The sequence below is a fragment of the Furipterus horrens genome, unplaced genomic scaffold, assembly GCF_987537825.1.
Source record: "Furipterus horrens unplaced genomic scaffold, mFurHor1.1.pri manual_scaffold_1, whole genome shotgun sequence".
NCBI classification, from domain to species: domain Eukaryota; kingdom Metazoa; phylum Chordata; class Mammalia; order Chiroptera; family Furipteridae; genus Furipterus; species Furipterus horrens.
Genome location: NW_028327171.1, coordinates 92,647,788 through 92,668,470, shown reverse-complemented (window position 1 = coordinate 92,668,470; position 20,683 = coordinate 92,647,788). Strand labels below are relative to the sequence as shown.

The 20,683-nt window shown below is 36.5% G+C and overlaps 1 protein-coding gene across 1 annotated transcript in view; it reads left to right on the top strand.

The window, feature by feature from the left end:
- MORC1 (MORC family CW-type zinc finger 1) overlaps positions 1-20,683 on the top strand; it is a 151,935-nt gene that overhangs the window by 102,619 nt on the left and 28,633 nt on the right. The window contains 5 exon segments of the mRNA XM_090286818.1: positions 1,409-1,474; positions 2,824-3,066; positions 3,302-3,328; positions 5,201-5,224; positions 9,300-9,404. Of these exon segments, the coding sequence (XP_090142944.1) occupies positions 1,409-1,474; positions 2,824-3,066; positions 3,302-3,328; positions 5,201-5,224; positions 9,300-9,404 (465 nt within the window).

The window sequence follows — 20,683 nt, the reverse complement described above, 5'->3', positions numbered from 1 at the left end:
ATAAATTTTGTCACTATTTAGAACAGGAAACTTACAGATACTGTCTAAAATGAAAAGAACTAAGAAAAAGTATTATATAAAGTTATCATTATGATGGTAGTCACTAGGGGAAAAAACCTACGTAATATCAGAAGTACCTACACAAAACAAAAATAAATGGACTGTATCATTAAAAACTTAAGAGAAATTATATAAACAAAATAAAATCATATGAAAACAAATAACAAACATATATATGGTATCAGTTAATATAAATGGTCTAAGCTTACCTTAGTAAAGGGATTTTAGGTTGTATCACATAGCAGAGATCATGCCTGCACTGTATATAATTCAGAAAGGTTGAATTCAGATAGGAACACAAAAATAAAATAGGGGTCCATCCTAAAATCAGACAAGTTGAAATTCAAGGGGAAAGCTAGTAGTGTAAGGAAGGGCATTTAATTAGGCTTAAGTCATTAGTTCACAATGAAGATGTATCGATTACAAATCTCTCACATTAGCTAAAGCAAAACCTACAAATGATAACATGGAAAAAAGACAATCATACTAGTAATAAGAAACTTTAGTTTGCTCTCAGTTTAGAAATACATATACATTAATAATATGTAATTGATATATATATAAAACACTGTACTTTCAAAATAGAGAATGAACTTTTTATTAAGTGCCGTTGAAATATTCTCAAGAATGACTGTATGCTAGGCCACCAAAAAGCCTGGTAGAGACAACTTAGTAATGCCTGTCAAAACTGTAAATGCCTATACCTTTTGATCCAGAAATTTCACTTTTAGATATTGATTGTATAGAAGTACTCACACAAATATGAAATTACCTATTTACAAAATTACCTGTTTTATAAGTCATTGTGACATATTTTGTGTAGTAAAATATTGAGAAGACCTAAATGTCCATCAACATGTTTTATTAAATAAAATGTTGTACAACAATACCTTAGAATAAAAAGCAGCTGCGAAAGGGGATAAAGAAGCCTTTTAAGTTCTAAGAAAGAAAGATCTCTAGGATATATCCTTAAATAAAAGAGCAAGATGTAGACTATGTGTATAATATACTACCATTTTTCCCTACCCCTCAAAAGTGGGGACATTTTATTTAAATATGTCTCCAGAAAGGGGAGTGGAGGCCTGTGGAGATGGTGTTTGATATAGTAGCACCTGGAACTTGGTCGTTAAGACACGTGATCTGTAATGTTTCAACAAACCATCAGGTTCTCTTGTACTATCCAGTCCTACTAATCAGAACATCTAAACTGAAAGGGACCCCTTAAATAATTATTGGTGAGGATATGCAATCTTGAAACTTTTTTTTTAAATGAGGAATGTTGAATTATTGTAATATGCTAGTTGAAAAGTTATTTTTACTCACATATGTCTAATGACTTTTCCCATAGCCTCAGTTTATACCAAGAAGCAGGATCACTGAATTCACTCCCACCTGCCAAACTTCAGCATCTAAGGTTAGTAATTAATGTAAGACTGAGCCATTTGTGTGGTTTCTCATATGAAGGAGAAGACTTATCAAGGACCAAATGTCATCACAGTTTATGAGGTTCAGAAAGTGAAGCACTAATGAATTTTTTAAATTTTCATCATTTCTTTTTAGAGTGATGCATGTTTATTAGGAAAAACTCAGAAAATAAAATATAAATAAGAAAATTTAAACCACCTCTTTCTGAAGTTATGACCAATTAAAATATTTAATGTATTTTTTCTAATATTTTCTATAACTATGTAAGAGATATATATATTTATATATTTAATCATATGTAGAGAGAGATCTCTGTGAGAGACAGAAAGAGTGATTGATTCTGTCTGTGGATATATCTTTACCTAGACATACATTGTATGTGTAATTCCTACATTGTTTCTTATGATTGCTGAATGTCATATTACATTCATCGGCAGCCGTCCGTCTCGAGAGACGATGGTGTAGCTTCTTAAGAGTCTATCTGCACCGCCGAGAATGGTTGTGCAGTCCGACTCGGGAGTGACACAGTATCTGTCTCCTCCCGTGTTGAATCGACATCTTGCGATGACGCTGGAGTGTCCTCTCCAGTGAAGCTGAAGCTACAGAGCCTCGAGAGACGATGGTGTAGCTTCTTAAATGTCTTCTTAAAGACATTCCTCAAATGTCTGTTATTATATAAAATTTAAAGTGTAGAGGGATTATTTTTAAATCTTTAGACAAAGATTTCAGTTACATGAATCACACAAAAAATATGGAAAACTATTATAATTTTAGTTATTCACATTTTTTAACTGGCAAATGATGAAACTGATAAGCCCCAGTCAACATTTAGATAAGTGGCGCCCTGAACTTGCTTGTAGACATGTGATCTGTAATGCTTCAACAAACCACCAGGTTCTCTTACTATCCAGTCTCCACTAATCAGAACATCTAAACTAAAAGGGACCCCTTAAATAATTATTGGTGAGGATATGCAGTCTTGAAACTTTTTTTACTTTTTTTAAAATGAAGAATGTTTAATTATTGTAATATGTACCAGAGAGCCATAGGCAAGTAAATTTCTGTTGGGAAGAAGTCAGGAAGCACACTATTTTCAATTCGGGGTCTTCTGCATCCTCAAAATTGGATCTGTAGACTCAGCCCAGCTCTGCTGAATCAGATTCCGAATGAGCCATTACAATAGTATACATTTGCTGAAGTCTGTTTCAAAGCTCCTGCTTTTTAAGGTTTTTATTAGTAATAAATATCACTTAATGTTATAAGGTTTTAAGGGAAATGGGGATTAATTATAAATAAGTTGATTACCTGAAAATAAAAACATGTTCTTTGTTGTTTAAGGAAAGTACAAAAACTCAGAACATCAGGTCTTCAGGTAAAGATTTGAAGTATGAGCCTTTTGCATCCTTTGAGCTTCCGGTTAACTACAGAGGCTGGAAAAGAAACAGCGAAGGGGCAGACTCAGATGTAGAGTACATCTCGGGGTCTAAAATGATGAAGTCTACACAGAAGAAAGTGAAACCACAGCAGAGATGCCCAGCAGCCCTGCCAGAAAATGTCAAACTATCTGAGAGATCCCAGGTGGTTTTTTTTCTTTTTTTTTTCCTTTTCTTTTCTTATTCACCAAATATGTAGTAATTGCTGTATTCTGGAAATAGCATTTGGTAAAGGTTTTGCTTCATTTTCACCTTTTTAAAGCATTCTAATTAAAGCATACACATTGTAATCTGAGTGTCCTGGACAAGGTCCCAATTTCTATTTTTTCTTCTAAGTTCTCTCTTTTGGAGGAAAAGTCAGATTGTTAATATCAGCACATCAGCATAATGTATGGAGAACTCAACCAGTTGTATTTAAGAGAGGCATACTCAAATAGGATATTCATATGGGATAAACCTGAGGATTTTGCATTCACATGCTTTATAACAAAAATGCTTAGCCAAATTCCATAATAGGTAGTTACCCCTATAGGTAGTCAAGGTTCTGGATAAGTGGGATATAATTTCATTAGTACAACTAACTCATTGTTGAAACTGATTTCAACAGATGTATCACCTGAGCATGTCCACATATCCAAATGAGTTTGTTTCTCTTAAAAGAATCATGGTACTTTCATACTTAAAATGCTACCATTGTTTAAATTCTTTTTGAGGATGAGCCCTCAGATTTAGTTTATAATAATAGCAGTACCCACAACGGGATGAGCATTTACCCTGTGCCAGATTCGGTACTAAATGATCATAGACATTATTAGCTCACTACCATTTTAAATCTTTTATAAGCCAAAATTTATTGCCTAGTTTATCTGCCTTGTTCATCAAACTTCTAATGCCTTTTTCTTGTTTCCAAAATTAAATTCACCCTTCAAGGGTGGATATGGGCCATCATAAGAAATATTAAAATGAGTTGCCATAGGCTCTGAAAGCAATAAACTGACTCAATCAGCAAATATCTACTGAACTTCTGCCCTGTGTGAAATACCGTGATATACATTGTGGGAGACGAGGTATGCTAGGCATTGTTCCTTCAGTAGGAATTGTTCTGAACAATAGTTACATTACAGAAATATCTCACACATTTCTTTGTAATATCTTTGGCAAATGGTGTATAGATTTTTCTTAAAGGTCTTTAGTGATGGAGACTCATTTCCTCGTAAAGCAACCTTTTCTCATTTTGTTTTTGGGTATCTCATTCCAGTTCCCTATAACTTTGAAGTTTTGGCTCTATATCTCTCTTGAGACAATAGAAGTCAAGCTGAATATGTCTACAATCATCAGAATTTTACTTTGAATTATGTACCATATACATATGAATATGAATTTATATATTCAGCAGATATTTATTCAACTCATGCTATGTCCAAAATGCTGCATGTTAGTAATATTCTGTATAAAAGTTAGTTTTATCCTTTAACCCTGACTTCTACTCATTAACTGTGCGATATCAAGATTTGCAATTTGTTGGCATATTTTATGGGTAGGTAGCATGCTGCAAAAACTCAAATGATTGAGGTTGAAGTGTGCCCAAGTGTTGTAATGACATGATCCATTTAGTGTGCATGTTTGTGTGTATGTATATACATATATGTATATATACATGTATATGCTATATATGTGTGTCTATATACTTAGTGTGTATATATATATATATATAAGATGCAAGATATATATCATCTAAATAGTCACTTAGTGTATATATAACCAATCCCCCCATCGAGCTTACCTGGAGACAGACAAATGTAAACTGCAGTTATGACCATTTTTATGGCATAGTAACATGAATACTTATAACAGAGAATTTGACTTTTTTTCTGAGAGGTCAGGGAAGTCTTCCTTGAAAGAGTGATGGCTGAACTTTTAGGATTGAATTTCAATTAAATTGATGCAAAGAGAGAAAGAGCATTTCCAGGCAATGCAAACAGCACTTACTGAAGAAGCAACATGGTGAATAGAGTACCTGATGAAGACAACTAAGCTATGATGGGCCAAGATTGAAAGGGGATGACATAAGATGAGTACACAGTAACCAGAACCATGCAGGCCCTATGGTGAAAGGTTTTGCATTTATTCTCAAACCAGTGGAAAACCATTGAAGAAATTCAAGTAGCATGATTAGATTTTCCTTTAGAAAAGATTGCTTTGGCTCAATATGGACGAAGGGTTAGTAGAGATAGGAGCGAAAGCAGGCAGAGTGGTTAGGCTAATAGAGTGGTCGCATGAAGAAATAATGCCTGTTGTCGGCTAGGGTTATGGTGAGGGAGAGGAGAGAAGTGGATACTTTTGTTTCTTCTGTGTTGTTTTGAGGAGGGAACATTGACCCAGCTTGGTGACATACTGGATATAGAAGGCGAGGCAGAGAGGAATGTTAACAATGAGTACAGAATCTCTGGCTCTTGCACCTGCTTGGATGGTGATTCCATTCACGGAAACGGGGAATCCTAGCTGGCTGGGTTTGTGAGGACAGGAGCGTGAGTTCAGCTTACACAGTTCAAGACTCCCAGGGGGACATGCCAAATGTGTAAGGGTGAGAAGAAAAGAACAACTAGGTAGAAACTTGAGGGCTGTTAGTATCTTATGGCTACAATCCAAGGATGTGTGCACAGGGGATTGTGAGGGAATTGCCAGAACAGTAAGAAAAGAAATCAGGAATCTGTTTTATTATTGAAGCAAAGGGTTGAGGTGAGGATAAAATGCAATCCAAGGTGAAATAGTCAGAGAGGTTGAATTCTATTGAAAGGCTAAAACCTCTAAAAAAGTCCATTGACTTAATGATTTAGAGGTAATAGGGATGATCTCAGGAAGGATTTTGTTGTTTTTGTTGGAGTGAGGAGGGTAGAAAATCAGAATGGATTGATTAGCAAGTGAAGGGTAAAGAAAGGGAGACTGGTTATATGTCAACTCTTAGAAGATCATTTCACTTCAGAAGATATTCTATAGTTACCAAAAGCTAACAGGTGGATAGATCAGGAGACTTAATTTTTTATAAGCTGTTGAAAAGTGAATTTAATCAGGTTTTAAACTGCAATTGAAACAACTTTCAATTACTTGAGGATTATTTGCAGTAAATTTTTAATATTCTGTCCAATAAACACAACATTAAGCATTATCACTATCAGACGAGGTGCAGGAAGTGTAATTAATTTTAATATTAGCCTAAGTAGACGGAATTAAGAAGGCAGATGTGTTCAGTGTAAACCTCATCATGTGCTCCAAAAGCTTGATAAAAATGGCTCTGGAATTAGCAAATGAGTTAGCTCATTTGCACCACAGTTCAGCTTTGTTAATATAAGTAATTAATGAATTACCCATTCTTCTTAGAGAATTGTTTTTATCACACCCTGTGTTTCTCAGAAGATTCCACTTTCCTTTTCCCTAACAACTTTCCTCCCATTTCCTAAATCAGGCCTTCCATTGAAAATAAAATACTTACTGTTTCCTACATCGGCAACTTCTTATTCTTTTTCATTTTCCCTCTGTGTTCTTTGTTGATTCATTTTACTGAACGAACAAACAAAATATGGAACATTTGTCCTGGGCCAGGTACTGAGGACTCAGACGTGGATACAGTTCTTGCATTCAAGAAGCTAAGAGTCTACCTTCAGCCATTCCAATTAAAGGAGACCTTTCCTTGTATCATAAATTTTCCATTCTAACAGTTTCTTACCTTTCAAGTACGAGGACATCCTTTCAATATCAGAAGAATGGCTGTAGATATCTCACATAATACTAGGCATGTATAGTATCAATTGATTAAGAACTACATAACAAGAGAAAGCCATCATAGATATTTTGAAATGAATGCATATTTTATTCCCCCCAGCACACCGACACAAATAGTAAGAACAGTTTTTATATTCATGAGACATTATCTATTCAGGATGTGAGCAGTAATTCATGCAGATCTTTTGCAAAATAATACAAGCCCTTTGGTTCACAGTTGCGCACCGTAGTCCACCACACCACTCATTTCATACTTACAATGTCTTGTGATACTCTTTTTAAAATTCTTGTCTGTTATTATTTAACCCTTTTTTTTATTTAAAAGCTTTAATTTTTATTTAACAGACTTGTTCTTATATTTTCAAACATCAGACTGGTTTTTAATTTTTTTCCTGGTCTTTTTATTAAGTGTGTTTTATTGATTTTGCTATTACAGTTGTCCCAATTTTTTCCTGTTTGCCCCCCCACCGCCTAGGACCCCCTTCCCTCCAGCAGTCCCCCCACCCCACTTAGTTCATGTCCATGGGTCACGCATGTAAGTTCTTTGGCTTCTCCCTTCCCTATACTATTCTTAACATCCTCCTGTCTATATTGTTCCTACTAATTATGCTTCTTAATCCCTGCACCGTTTTCTCATTTCTCCCTCTTCTCCCTCCCAGCTCATAACCCTCCAAATTATCTCCATATCTATCATTCTGATCCTGTTCTGGTTGCTTGCTTAGTTTTTTTTTTGTTTTGTTTTTTAGATTCAGTTGTTGATAGTTGTGAGTTTGTTGTCATTTTAATGTTCATAGCTTTGGTCTTCTCCTTCTTCTTAAATCTTTTTAATATCTCATGTAATAATGACTCAGTGATGATGAATTCCCTTAGCTTTACCTCGTCTGGGAAACACTTTATCTGCCCTTTCATTCTAAATGATAGCTTTGCTTGATAGAGTAATCTTGGTTGTAAGTCCTTGCTTTTCATCACATTGAATACTGCTTGCCAGTCCCGTCTTGCCTGCCAAGTTTCTTTTGAGAAATCATCTGACAGTCTTATGGGAACTCCCTTGTAGGTAACTCTATGCTTTTCTCTTGCTGCTTTTAAGATTCTCTCTTTATCTTCAACTTTTGGCATTTTAATTATGATGTGTCTTGGTGCGACCCTCTCAGGGTCCAACTTGTTTGGGACTTTCTGTCCTTCCTGGACTTGTATGTTTATTTCCTTTGCCAAATTTGGGAAGTTTTCCTTCATTATTTTTCCAAATGAATCTTCAATTTCTCGCTCTTCCTCTTCTTCTTCTGGCACCACCTATGATTCAGATATTGGTACATTTAAAGTTATCCCAGAGGTTCCTAAGCCTATCCTTGTTTTTTTTTTTTTTTTTTTTTTTTGCATTCTTGTTTCTTCTTTCTGTTCTGGTTGAATGTTGATTTCTTCTTTTTGTTCCAAATCTTTGATTTTAATCCTGGCTTCCTTTCCTTCACTGTTGATTCCCTGTAGATTTTTCTTTGTTTCACTTGGTGTAACCTTCATTTCTTCATTTATTTTCTTGCCATACTCAATCATTTCTCTGAGCATCCCAATCCCCAGTGTTTTGAACTCTGCATCTGATAGATTGGCTATCTCTGTTTTATTAGTTCTTTCTCTGGGTTTTTGTTATTTTCTTTAATTTGGGCCATGTTTCTTTGCCTCCTCAATTTAACATGCTCCCTGTGTTTGTTTCTGTGTATTAGGTAGAGCTGCTTTTTCCCCCCCTTTTAGTAGCATGGCCTATGTAGCAAAAGCAACTCTAAATTGTGTGGGGCAACCTGCTTCACTACTTTGTGGCTCTGTATGTGGTGGAGGGCTCAGAGAGGGGACAATGCCCCTGACTGGTTTCTCGCAATTTGTCTGGCACTCACCCTGTTTCCAGTCACTTCACCTACTGCCTATATGTGATTGGTGCCCTTTCAGCTTTTGCCATAGGGTTTGCATATGTCCTAAGACCATGTGGACCCTTTAAGTGGCAAAAATCTGGCAGTTTCTTCTGCCGCCCCAACTCCCACTTGTTTTTACAGCTAGAGGTAATGGGAATTTATCTTCTGGTGTTGGAACCCTGGACTGTGTGGTCTCACCTGGGGGTTGGATTGCTTGCTCCTGGGATATCCCTTCTGATTTTTATCCACCAGAGGTAAATGTGTGACCATCCGCCACCTCTGCTATTTGTCCACACCACACCACCTCTCTGCCCTGTCTCCAGAACTCTGAACTTCCTACCTGGCTGGATGACTATGGCTTCTTTAAATCCTTGATTGTCAGACTTCCATATAGCTTGATTTTCTGACAGTTCTGGTTGTTATTTGTTTTTGAAATCTGGTTGTAATTCTTCCTATGATTGTGTGAGGAGGCAAAGCCTATCTACCTATGCCTCCATCTTGACCGGAAGTCTATTTAACCTTTACACATGCTTATCTAAGTCATATACTTCTAGAGAACAAAGATCAGAAATTGAATTTCCTCAGTTTATCTTACAGAAGTCTGCTTCTGTATAGAAGTTAATAGAGGATGAATGAAAGTATTTTAATGTGTACTATTGATTGCTGCTAATTCTTGTATATTTTTGTTAATACCTTGCTACAGGCCTTTTCTTGGGAAATGAACAGGAAGAAGAATCAGAATATTGTGCAGGAATGTAAGGCTTTGATTGAAGTTGAAACCAGCAACAGTGATCCAGATACAATACTGGTGAGATAAACTTTATTGACTAAATGACACCTTGAGATTTATTCATATTCATAGACATTAGAGGAATCCAAGAAGCATTTTACGTTAGTGCCTCAAACTAACTGAAACATTTAATTGAATGATCTAGTTTTTAGTTGAAGAAACAAGACTCAGAAAAGTTAGTTACTTGCCCAAGGCTACATGAACTAGTAAAAATAAAACTGTGGCTTAAACCTCCTGACTGCTAGCTCATGATGCTTTTCATTTTAGTTATTAGGGTGTGAAAGCTTTAACATTATGTAAATACATATAAATTATATATATAACTATAATGTCATCCCAAAACCTACATGCCCAAATCCAAATCTTATGAACCTTTCTGTAATTTGTAATGTGAATTCTCAACAGAAAGTGAAATTCCAATTTGACTTAAATTAGGCCACTGTCAAAAAGCTCTGCTAAGAGAAGTCAATTTTAAAAATATGGATATACTTTCCATATTTAGTATCCCTGATTCTTAATTGATAGTTAATATCAAAAAGCTACATATCTAGACTATTCTACCATAGACCTCAAAAGAGTTTCTTTGGCTCCCTGGACTAAGTATAAAGCCTTTGATATTTAGGAGGAATTGACTCAAGGACTGACCATATGAGAAACAATTAATCTGTGAAGTCATGTTAAAGACATTGTCCATTATGTTATATTATGCTCTTTGTATTATAATACAAAGTTCATTTAGACATTAGAATTTAATGCCCGGAAAAATCTATTTGGTATTTTTTAAATCAGAACATGAATTTTATTAATCACTATAGTTTACCATTTACCTTTATTTCCAAGAGGCTTATAGCTAAACTTTAAATAAGAATAACTATAGTCACCTAGATGGGTGCTATTTTTGACATGATAATAAAATGAGACTATTTAGAAAAGGGTCTGGCTTATTGTACATGTCTTTAGGTAAGGTACCTCAGAATACTATTTAGAATTGTAGATTAGGTTTCAATTACAAGTGAACCAATGAAGTCTTTGGACTTTAGCCCAGTTTTTGTACCCTTCATCAGAAAAATTATTGTCGTAAAGTACATGGTATTAATAATAGTTGGTTTTATTAAAAATTTTTTCTTATTATGGGAAATTTTAAACAGTACAGTCAACTTCTATGAGCCCATTTTCATCTCCAGCAATGATCAACTCATGGCCAGTCTTTTTTCATTTGCATCACCCCTGTCCCCATTACTCCTAGGCTTCATATCACTTCATCCATAATGCCCCATGACTAGGGTTTTTTAATTATTTTGGTGAATTTTCTGGGACCCAGGATCTTATTCTCAGGTGTCATAAGCTCAGAAATATATGATCGGCACACCAATGAAAGTTCATTTTATAGGGATGATTTCACATTATCCAAACTCATGAGACTGTTGTATAAAATCATGATGGCAGTTTAGTCATTTAAAAGATGAATACAGCCTCAGTCCAGGCAGAATTTACACTGTACATTCCTTCCCTGTATGCAGTCTGCATGGGCTAGCCGACTGCAATCTGCCAGTGAGCTGTGTGCCTGAATATTCACCAGGCCTCCAGCTAAAGCAGCCTACTCTGTCTGTTTCCCCAAAAGAGAGGATGGGGTGATGTCACCAATGCAACTCTGACTCTGAGAGGGCCCAGCTCCTCGACGCTGTGTCCACCTGTGCTCCTGGGAGTGTAGTTTTTCATTTTGTGTGGAGAACAACTCCATTCTGATTAGCTTTTTTTTTTTTTCTGTGTTAGTAATGTTTCTCAGTCTGCCTTTTGAAAGGATTTTTTTTTCCATATTTAGAACATTTCATATCCTTCTCTTCCATGTTTCTGACACACCTCACTCTCACTGTCTTACTGACAATTGTGTAATTTCAAGTGAAATGATAAGAATGTTGATTACTTTTCAAATTTATGTAAAATCTGACCATTGCTGATTATTTCAGCCACGTTATCATTCCTTCTCCAAAATCACCTCTTCTGCTGTGGCTCAGGGTTACAACAGCTTCATCTGTTTTCCTAATGTCTTCCTCCTCTCCCTAATTCTTGATTGAATGCTCTTCATGTTCCTTTTCTCCGAGGCCTACAGCCTATTGAAGCTATTTGTAAAATATATATATATATATATGTATATATATATATATATCCCTTTTATTTTTATTTTTCAGTAGGCTAATCCTCACTTTCTAGTCATTTTTAATATTTGTCTCTTTGCCGTACACTTTGCATCACAGTCAACATGCTCCAAATCATTCAGGTCGTGTTGGCTTCATTTTCCTTACCTCCAGTTGCTTCCTATCACATACTTTGTTGGCGTCACTTCCACGGCATTTCTTTTTCTCCTTTTTGATGTTATTCTTGCCCCTTTAGCCAGCACAGTCCATTCATTTTCCAAGTCCATATACTGAGTGCTCTTGATCAGATCTTGCATGTGATTTGGAATTTTATAAGCCTCCAACTGGGATGCAGTTAAAACTCCAGCCATTTTCCTGAGATTAAAAAAAACTGTCATGATAACCCACAGAATGGGAGAACACATTCATCAATGATACGTCTGATAAGGGGTTAATATCCAAAATTTATAAAGTACTTATAAAACTCAACACCAAAAAACAAACAATCCAGTTAAAAAATGGGCAAAGGACCTGACTAGACACTTCTCCAAAGAAGACTTACAGTTGGCCAATAGACATACGAAAAGATGCTCAATGTCAGTAATCATCATAAAAATGCAAATTAAAACCACAATGAGATACCACCTCACACATGTCAGAATGGCCATCATCAGTAAATCGACAAACAACAAGTGCTGGCGAGGATGTGGAGAAAGGGAAACACTGTGCACTATTGGTGGGAATGCAGGTTGGTGCAGCCACTGTGGAAAACAGTATGATGATATCTCAAACACTTAGAAATGGAACTGCCTTATGATGCAGTAATTCCACTTCTTGAAATTTATCCAAAGAAACCCAAAACACTAACATGAAAGAATGTTCACCCCCATGTTCATTGCAGCATTATTTATAATAGTCATGATTTGGAAGTAGCCCGTGTGTCCATCAGTAGATTAGTGGATAAAAAAAGCTGTGATACATTTACAAAGTGGAATACTACTCAGTCATAAAAAAGGAAGGAAATCTTACTTTTTGCAACAGCGTGATGGACCTGTAGAGTATTATGCTAAGTAAAATCAGCCACTCAGAGAAAGAGAAACACAAAATGATTTTCACTTTTTTGTGGAATCTAATGAACATAAACAAACAAAATAGAAATAGATTAATAGATACAGAGAACAGACTGATAGCTGTCAGAGTGGAGGAGGGTTGGGGCAGCTGGGAGAAAAAGTTGAAAGAATTAAGCAAAGAAAAAAAACCTCATAGATACAGATAACAGCATGGTGTTTACCAGAGGGAAAGGGGGTTGGGAGGAGGTAGCAGAGGGTAAATGGGATAAATGGCAATGGAAGGAGACCTGACTTGGGGTGCTGAACACACAATACAATATACAGATGATGTATTATAGAATTGTACACCTGAAACCTATCGAATTTTATTAACAAATGTCACTTCAATAACGTTTTTTAAAAAGTTGAAAAACTGTCATGAAAATAATAAGGATTTTAAAGGGCATCTTAATCCTCATCAAAATGCCCTAGACAGCCTCCCAATTGACCTTTGGAGATGATGTGTGTGGGCTATCAATCTGCACGGCAGCAAACTTCTTTCATTATTTTTCACAGCCTTGTTAGCACAGCTGTAGTCCCTCCACCGTTTCAGGGTAACTAGAGCAATCCAGATTTATTACCTCTGACCCTGTAAAACTGTATTTTCTAAAATCCCACTGTGTGTACATATGCATGTGAGTTTTAGTGTAGTTAGACTTTCCTCTTATATGCAGCCATGATGAAACTCAGGTACTTTACTTCACATACATTACCTCATCTCATGCTTTTAATAGCCTGAGAAATAAGTTCTCTTTTATCCCAGTTTACAGATGAGGAAAAGTGTCACGCTGCCAGCAGTGGTCACCTTGAACCTCAGCTGTTCCACTTCAGCTCCCACTACTTTTATTATGACTTTTCTCTTTATTGCCATTTCCATATTCTTTCCCCCACACTGATACAACGAGCCCATTCCACACAGGTCAGTTGGAATACACTTTACCCAGGTGTAAGATTTCAAGGTACAAATACATACTGCATTGATTAACGTTCAACATTTTGGCTTAGGCAAGTTTTCAAAGCTTTATAGATGGGTGTTCTCCAGCCAAGATTCTTGAATTTATTATTTTAAAAATCAATTCATTGTACTTCTTGCTCCGATTAAGCTAACTTCCTTTTAGCTCATTTCTCCACTTATTCACCCTAAATCCAACCTATATAGTGAAGTTCTTTTCTGCTCAGGACCTGGCTTTTCTCTTTCCTGTTAACCTAGGTTATAGAGCACTTATCAGGCCCAGCATCTCAGGGATAATTCCTGGAAAGGAGAGTCTTCTCCCTGCCCAAGATAACCACTCTAGTAATATGTTTGTGGTCATAACCTTACCACACACCCCTCTGGTCTCCAGAAAATCCTATTATTTCTCATTTTCCAGGCTCAAAACACACATCCTGCTCTCTTAACAAATGCTGAATATTCTGAACTATTTCTGTCTCAGGCATTTCCAAACCTACCTGTAAAGTTCAAACTTGTCTCAGTTAGCCCCTGATGGGAAGGAAATGGCACCTCTTACAGATGCACCAGCCTTCGTCAGGGGAATTAGTCTCCAAGGAGAGGCGGCTACAGTTCTGTTTTACTGGAGCAATGCCCTGTGGTACTGTTGTAATTAAAGATTTGCCTGAGTTCAATAAAAAACGCTGGTGCACTGCCATGTGATAAATTGGCAGCTCAGCTTTACTCCAGGCAAAATTTGGCACATGAGCTCGTGTCACCCCAGTGCCCCTCAAGGTGATGCATTCTGATCAGCTGTCACTGCACCATGCTTAATAGAAGCAGGAAAAATAAAAATGAAGCAATGGGACTAGATCACTGACAAAGAGGCAAACAGTCTCAAGTTATGTCTTCAGATGAGATGTAAGAACCCACTCTACAGATGAGCCCTCCTAGGAGATCTGCTCTGAAAGGTGACTGGCAAAATTAGGTTGCCAGACCACAACAGATGGTCAGGAAAGCAAATGATTAATTTTAAGAAAACTTGACAATTCAGGAACAGCAGGGGAATAAAATTAACAGTGCCAATGGTAAGTTAGGGAAGTTGGGTAGGAATAATTTGCTAAGAAACAAATCAGAGTGATAAAAGTACTAACTTGTTGTTATACATGTGTATGCTTTTATTCGTCTTGGTGGACTACATGGACCAAAGTAACATTATTCAAATTAGCTGTCTCTTATATGAAGCAACATTTACATTTTTCCTCAATACTGGTATTTGTTGTTTTTTTCATATTTTAAAATAATTTTAATCTCTCAGTTACTGCTCTGAATGTCAGTCGCAAAGTAAGATTGCTAAAACAGTGAAAGAATATCTATGGTGTGGTTATTTACATTAGGTTAGACTTTCCTGTTTAATAATCAGGAAGCATAATGAATTTTTGGTCCAACTCACTTTAGACCTTATATCATCTGTGGTCATTCAGGTCTTTTTCTTTGGCTTGCACTTGTCCTTGATAATAGACTGGCAATTGAATTTATTTTATTTTCTCAATCTGAAGACATTTTTAAGAACTTCATGGCCGGATTACAACTGACAGATGTATTTTAAGAGTTTGGTGATGGCTCGTCTGCTATTTCCTATGAAAGATGTAACCTCTAGTGTCTGATCCAAAGTGTGGCACTTTCTGGGGTTCAGGAAAGATATATGAATAAAAGAATGAGTGGATGGAACTACTTCCTGTCTCAGAACTGAGCTAGGCCCTTTACCACCTACACCTGGTTAGCTCTTTGGGCATCTTTCAAAGGGGCTGATTCTGGCTCACTAAAGGCATCAGTCCACTCCAAGCCCCTAGTGCCACTGATAGGGCCTCCATAGTATTTTATGGAAGTGCTGATGGGTTTTCAACATCTTGGTTTATGCTTTGTGGTGGACAAACAAACATAACAACATGAAGAAAAACAAAAAACAACTCCAACTAATTGTTTTGGCATCAATACTATATGACAATAAAAGTGACAAAATGGCTCAGTAACCCAGAAGGTAAATAAGAAGAAAAACAAATAACCTGCCTACCTAATGCCTAAACCAGGTATGTTCACCCTAAATACACACTTTCCCTGATTCCACTAACAGATTTTTAATGGGAAATTGCATTGGAATTGCAATAACATGATTTCAGATGATTGCAAGTTGCCTTAATTTTAAAAGCAGGCCAATTCTCAGTCAGTTTTCCTGGTTGGCGATGTTTCCATTTTCTCTATATGAATTTGTGGGAGTCTGTGGCTGTTGCTCACAGTATCAGAAATTTCATGAGCAGAGCCAGCCTCTTTATGAGATGCAAACCAAAGTTGCCCCAGGAACTTAGGAGGAAAAATTGTCCTCTCCCTCCACAGCATCATTCATTAACCTGCCAACGGACTTGCAAATAGACACAAAAGCAATATGTAATACAATCTCTGACCCAAAGGAAAATCTCATGGGCAACTTACAATGAATTTAAATATTCAAGTGCCAGGGCATGAACTACCAGCGTTGACGCACCAGTTAATCCAAATTATTCAACAATACGTGTTAAAGATTTTGAGGAACACCAAAAACAAATAAATAAATAAAATATAAGGCCCTCACTTTAAGGAGAAGGAAAATTGGAAGACAATTTTACAAAAGCATGAGACAGCAGCATATTATGGAAAGGAGACAGGCTCCACACCCTGAGAGGCCAGTCCAGGTTCAAATTCTTACATGCCATTGTCAGGGTCAGTTTTTGATCTTGTGTTTTCTTTTTTATATCTTTAGTTTTATCGTTTTGCATCTTATATTTGTCTGTAATGAGATTGAATGAAAAAATTTATTTTCTAATTACAGTTTACATTCAATATTATTTTGTAGTAGTTTCAAGTTTATAGCAGAGGGGTTGACAACCATATAATTTACCGACTGATTCACTTAATATTTCCAATATCCACCTGGCAGTATATAGAGTTATTACAATATTATTGACTATATTTCCAATTCTGTACAATCTTCTGTTTGAATATGAGTAATATTACCTACTCTCAAGGTTGTTATGAATGAGTGGGATGATTTGTGATGGGATTGAAATAATTATTTTTGTGTTATGAGAAATATTTGCAAAACCCCCTTCTATAATTCTACAGCAAGCAAATTCAGCCTTTGTTGGGTGGGCTGGAGTAAAGAGGGAAAACAGAGAGAGTGCAAGTGCTTGGGGAAGAAAAGGGAGAACTAGAGAGTGACCCTGTGTGTGTGAGTGGGGAGTTATGTCTAGATAACTTAGAATCACATTGAGAAGAGCTTTCAAAGCCAGATGAAAGCCTCACAGAGTTTGTACTTGAGGTAGTAAGCAGTTAGGAGCTTTAAAAAGGTTTTAAGAAAGAATATTTAATCATGGACATTTTGTCTAAAGAATTGATTCTTTGTATTATGAAAATGTTGTGGTAATGGAGCAGTACTGGAAAGAGGAGAAACTACTTTCTTCTTATTGTTATTCTATGAGTATATTAAGTGTCAGTTACTGTCCTAGACAGCGGGGATGCAGCATGAAAAAAATGGACAATATGCCCTGTCCTCATGGTGCTTCTATTCTAGTGAGAGAATGAGACAATAGACAAGATAAGTAAGTAAAATATAGTGCATGGTAGGTAATGGTAAGTACCATGTTTCCCTGAAAATAAGACAGTGTTTTATATTAATTTTTGCTCCTAAAGATGTGCTGGGTCTTATTTTCAGGGGATGTCTTATTTTTCCATGAACAAGAATTCACATTTATTGTTGAACAAAAAATCAGCATTTAATAATATACTGTAGTTGTGTCATCACAAACATCAGCATAACCAGCTAAACTCTGAATTCCATCACGAATTTGGGGGGAGCTGTAGCAATGACTGCGCTAGGTCTTATTTTCAGGGGAGGCCTTATATTTCTAAGCTTGAAAAAATTGCACTAGGTCTTATTTTCGTGGGATGTCTTATTTGGGGGGAAACAGGGTATTAGCAGCAAAATAAAGCAGAGGAGGCAGATAGGAAGTGTCAGTGTTGGGTGTGGTGAGGGTGAGTGGGCAAGGAAGGTCTGACAGGATGTTTGAGGAAAGACTAGAAAAAAATTAGGGGCACAAACCAATCAACAGCAAATACCTCAAAAGACCATGAGCGAGGAGGGTGCCTGGTTGCTTGTGGAACAGTGGGTGGAGAGCAGAAATGGAGGACATGAATGAGAATAATGAGGCCCAGGGAGGCAACTAGGCTTGGTTATGATGTAGCTTTCTCTCACCTGTGTTATTTTTCTTCACAGAATTTACATTACCTGGTATTATAGTGCATGCATAACCACCTTTTTATTGATTGCATATATCCCCACCCCCACTAGAAAACAAGCTCCAAAAAGACAGGACTTTGTTTCTTCACTGTAACAGTGTCTAACTCATATCAGGAATCAATTTTATTGAATAAATTAATGAGTGAAAGGGAAGAGCCTAGAATGTAATGTTAACCATAGAAGAATGAAAACAGAAAGGGACTTTGAGTTTGACAGGAAGGCATTTACTGGTTTGGTAGCCTTTATGGGTCTTTGATGATAATAAATGCTTGGGGTGGAAGTTGAGGGACAAAGAAATAGAAGGAAAGAAGCCAGATAAAGTGATATCCATCACTTCTTAAGCTTCCTTAACAACAGTTGAATCAGGTAAGGGTTACACAGCTCACTGTGTGTACTCTTTTCCTTTCCCTAACTTATTTATGATGTGTTTATCCTCTTAAATAGACACTTCACAAAATTGAGGTTGTGGTATTATGCTGATCCATTGCCTCCCTTGGGGAACTGACAAATCCCTCTCTGCTCATTGTTAACATAATTTTAATTAAGGTATTGAAAACCCCATGTTAAGACTTAACTATAATCTCATTTACTGTGTGGGAGGTAAAATCTTAGAAAAAGGATATCCCTAAACTGCAGAATATGAAACAGTTAAGCCTAAGTGACTGGAGAACATTTTTATAATGAAATGGGGTAATATAAGTGAAAGAGCTTTGTAATAGTAGCAAAATACACAAATAGTGTCATTGAAAAGATAACTGCTTATATTCTTGTCTCAGCCTGAAAAATTCAGACTTTTAAAGCTACAAGTGCATTGTAATAGAAGGGAGCATCCTAGGAACTCAGATATTTACATGGTGTTATTTAAAAGGAAATACTGTGAGCTGTGAATTATTCATCCAAAGTCTTTTAAACATTTCTATGCCAAAGAATAAAGAAAATACTGGAAAGGAAAAGAAGGAAATTGCGTATGCAATAAAGATGGTAAAGCTTTGTATAAGTAACATTTTGAGGGTGAGGGGACATATCTGATTTTCATAAAAAGAGCCTGCAAGAGGCAGAGCTCAGAGCAGAGAACTAAACAATAAAATGCAGAAATAATTTTATGAGACTGTGTTAATAGCACCACCAACAGAAGTTTCCTGCAGGGAGTGCTGTCATTTTTATTAATCTTGGCTACTTGCATCTTGCCTGTTTTTCATCATAAGAAAGATTTTCAGCAAAAAAAATGTACACATCTGAAGCAGGATCATCATGTATGATAACAAAGTGGTTATAACTTAAGGCGTTATGTAGTTCCGCTTGTAAGCTTCTCTTGTGTTTGCTGCCAACTGTTGTGCAACATAGTCCATGCCACTTATAAACTGGTCAAAAATACTTATTCATTTATTTAATTTTTGGGGTGATATCATTTTTATTTTATTTATTTTATTTTTATTATTTTAATTTTTATTGTATTATAGTTGTCCCAGTTTTTCCCCCTTTGCCCTCCTCTGCCTATCACACCCCACACTCCCACAGTCAATTCCCACACTGTTGTCCATGTTCATGGGTCATTCATACATGTTCTTTGTGTAGTCCCTTCCCCTTCTTCCCACCTTTATCCCCTTCCCTGAGCCCCTCTGGTCACTGTAATTCTGTTCCATGTTTCCATGCCTGTGGTCCTATTTTGTTCATTTATTTTGTTCATTGGATTCCTCTTATAGGTGAGATCATATGGTATTTGTCTTTCACTGACTGGCTTATTTCACTTAGCATAATATTCTCTTGTTCCATTCATACTGTCACAAAAGTTAGGAGTTCTTCTTTATTTCTTCTGTGTAGTATTCACTTGTGTAAGTGTACCAGATCCACTCATGTACCGATGGGCACTTAGGCTGTTTCCTGCACTTGGCTATTGTAAATAGCACTGCTGTGAACACAGCGGTGCATAAATTCTTTTGAATTGGTGACTTGAGATTCTTAGGGTATATTCTTCCCATCAGTGGAATTGCTGGATCAAAGGGCAGTTCCATTTTTAGTTTTTTAAGAAAATTTCATACTGTTTCTACAGTAGCTGCACCAGTGTGCATCCCACTAACAGTGCATTAGGGTTCCCTTTTCTCCACATCCTCGCTAGCACTTGTTTGTTGATTTATTGGTGATGGTCATTCTGACAGGTGTGAGGTGATATCTCATTGTGGTTTTAATTTGCATTTCTCTGAAGGCTAGTGATGTTGAGCATCTTTTCATATGTCTGTGGGCCATCTGTTTGTCCTCCTTGGAGAACTGTGTATTCAGATCCTTTGCCCATTTTTTAATTTGATTGTTCATCTTCTTGGTGTTGACTCATATGAGTTCTTTATATATTTTGCACATGAAGCCCTTGTCCAAGGTATCATTGGCAAATACGTCCTCCCATACAGTGGGTTCCTTTTTCATTTTGACGATGGTTTCTTCAGTTGTGCAGAACCTTTTTAGTTTGATGTTAGTTCAAAGTTAGAAACTCTTAACAAAGTATGTAGATTTTCCTTATATATCAACACACCCTAAGATAACTAAATTCTATGATACATCAAAAATAAATAAGACATATTTTAAGGTTATTTAGCAAAATAAACTTTTTAAAATATATGCATTTTACTTCCCAGAGCATGAATTCATGCACTAAGTACAAAAATATTTTGAAATAGACAAAAGTAGCTTAGAATCAGTTTTATTTATTTTCCTCTGCCCACAAGGCTTTTTTCCCTCGATTGGGGTAAAATAGAGAACGGTGATGTCAGATGGCCTCATGGTTCTTTCATGGCTCAGCT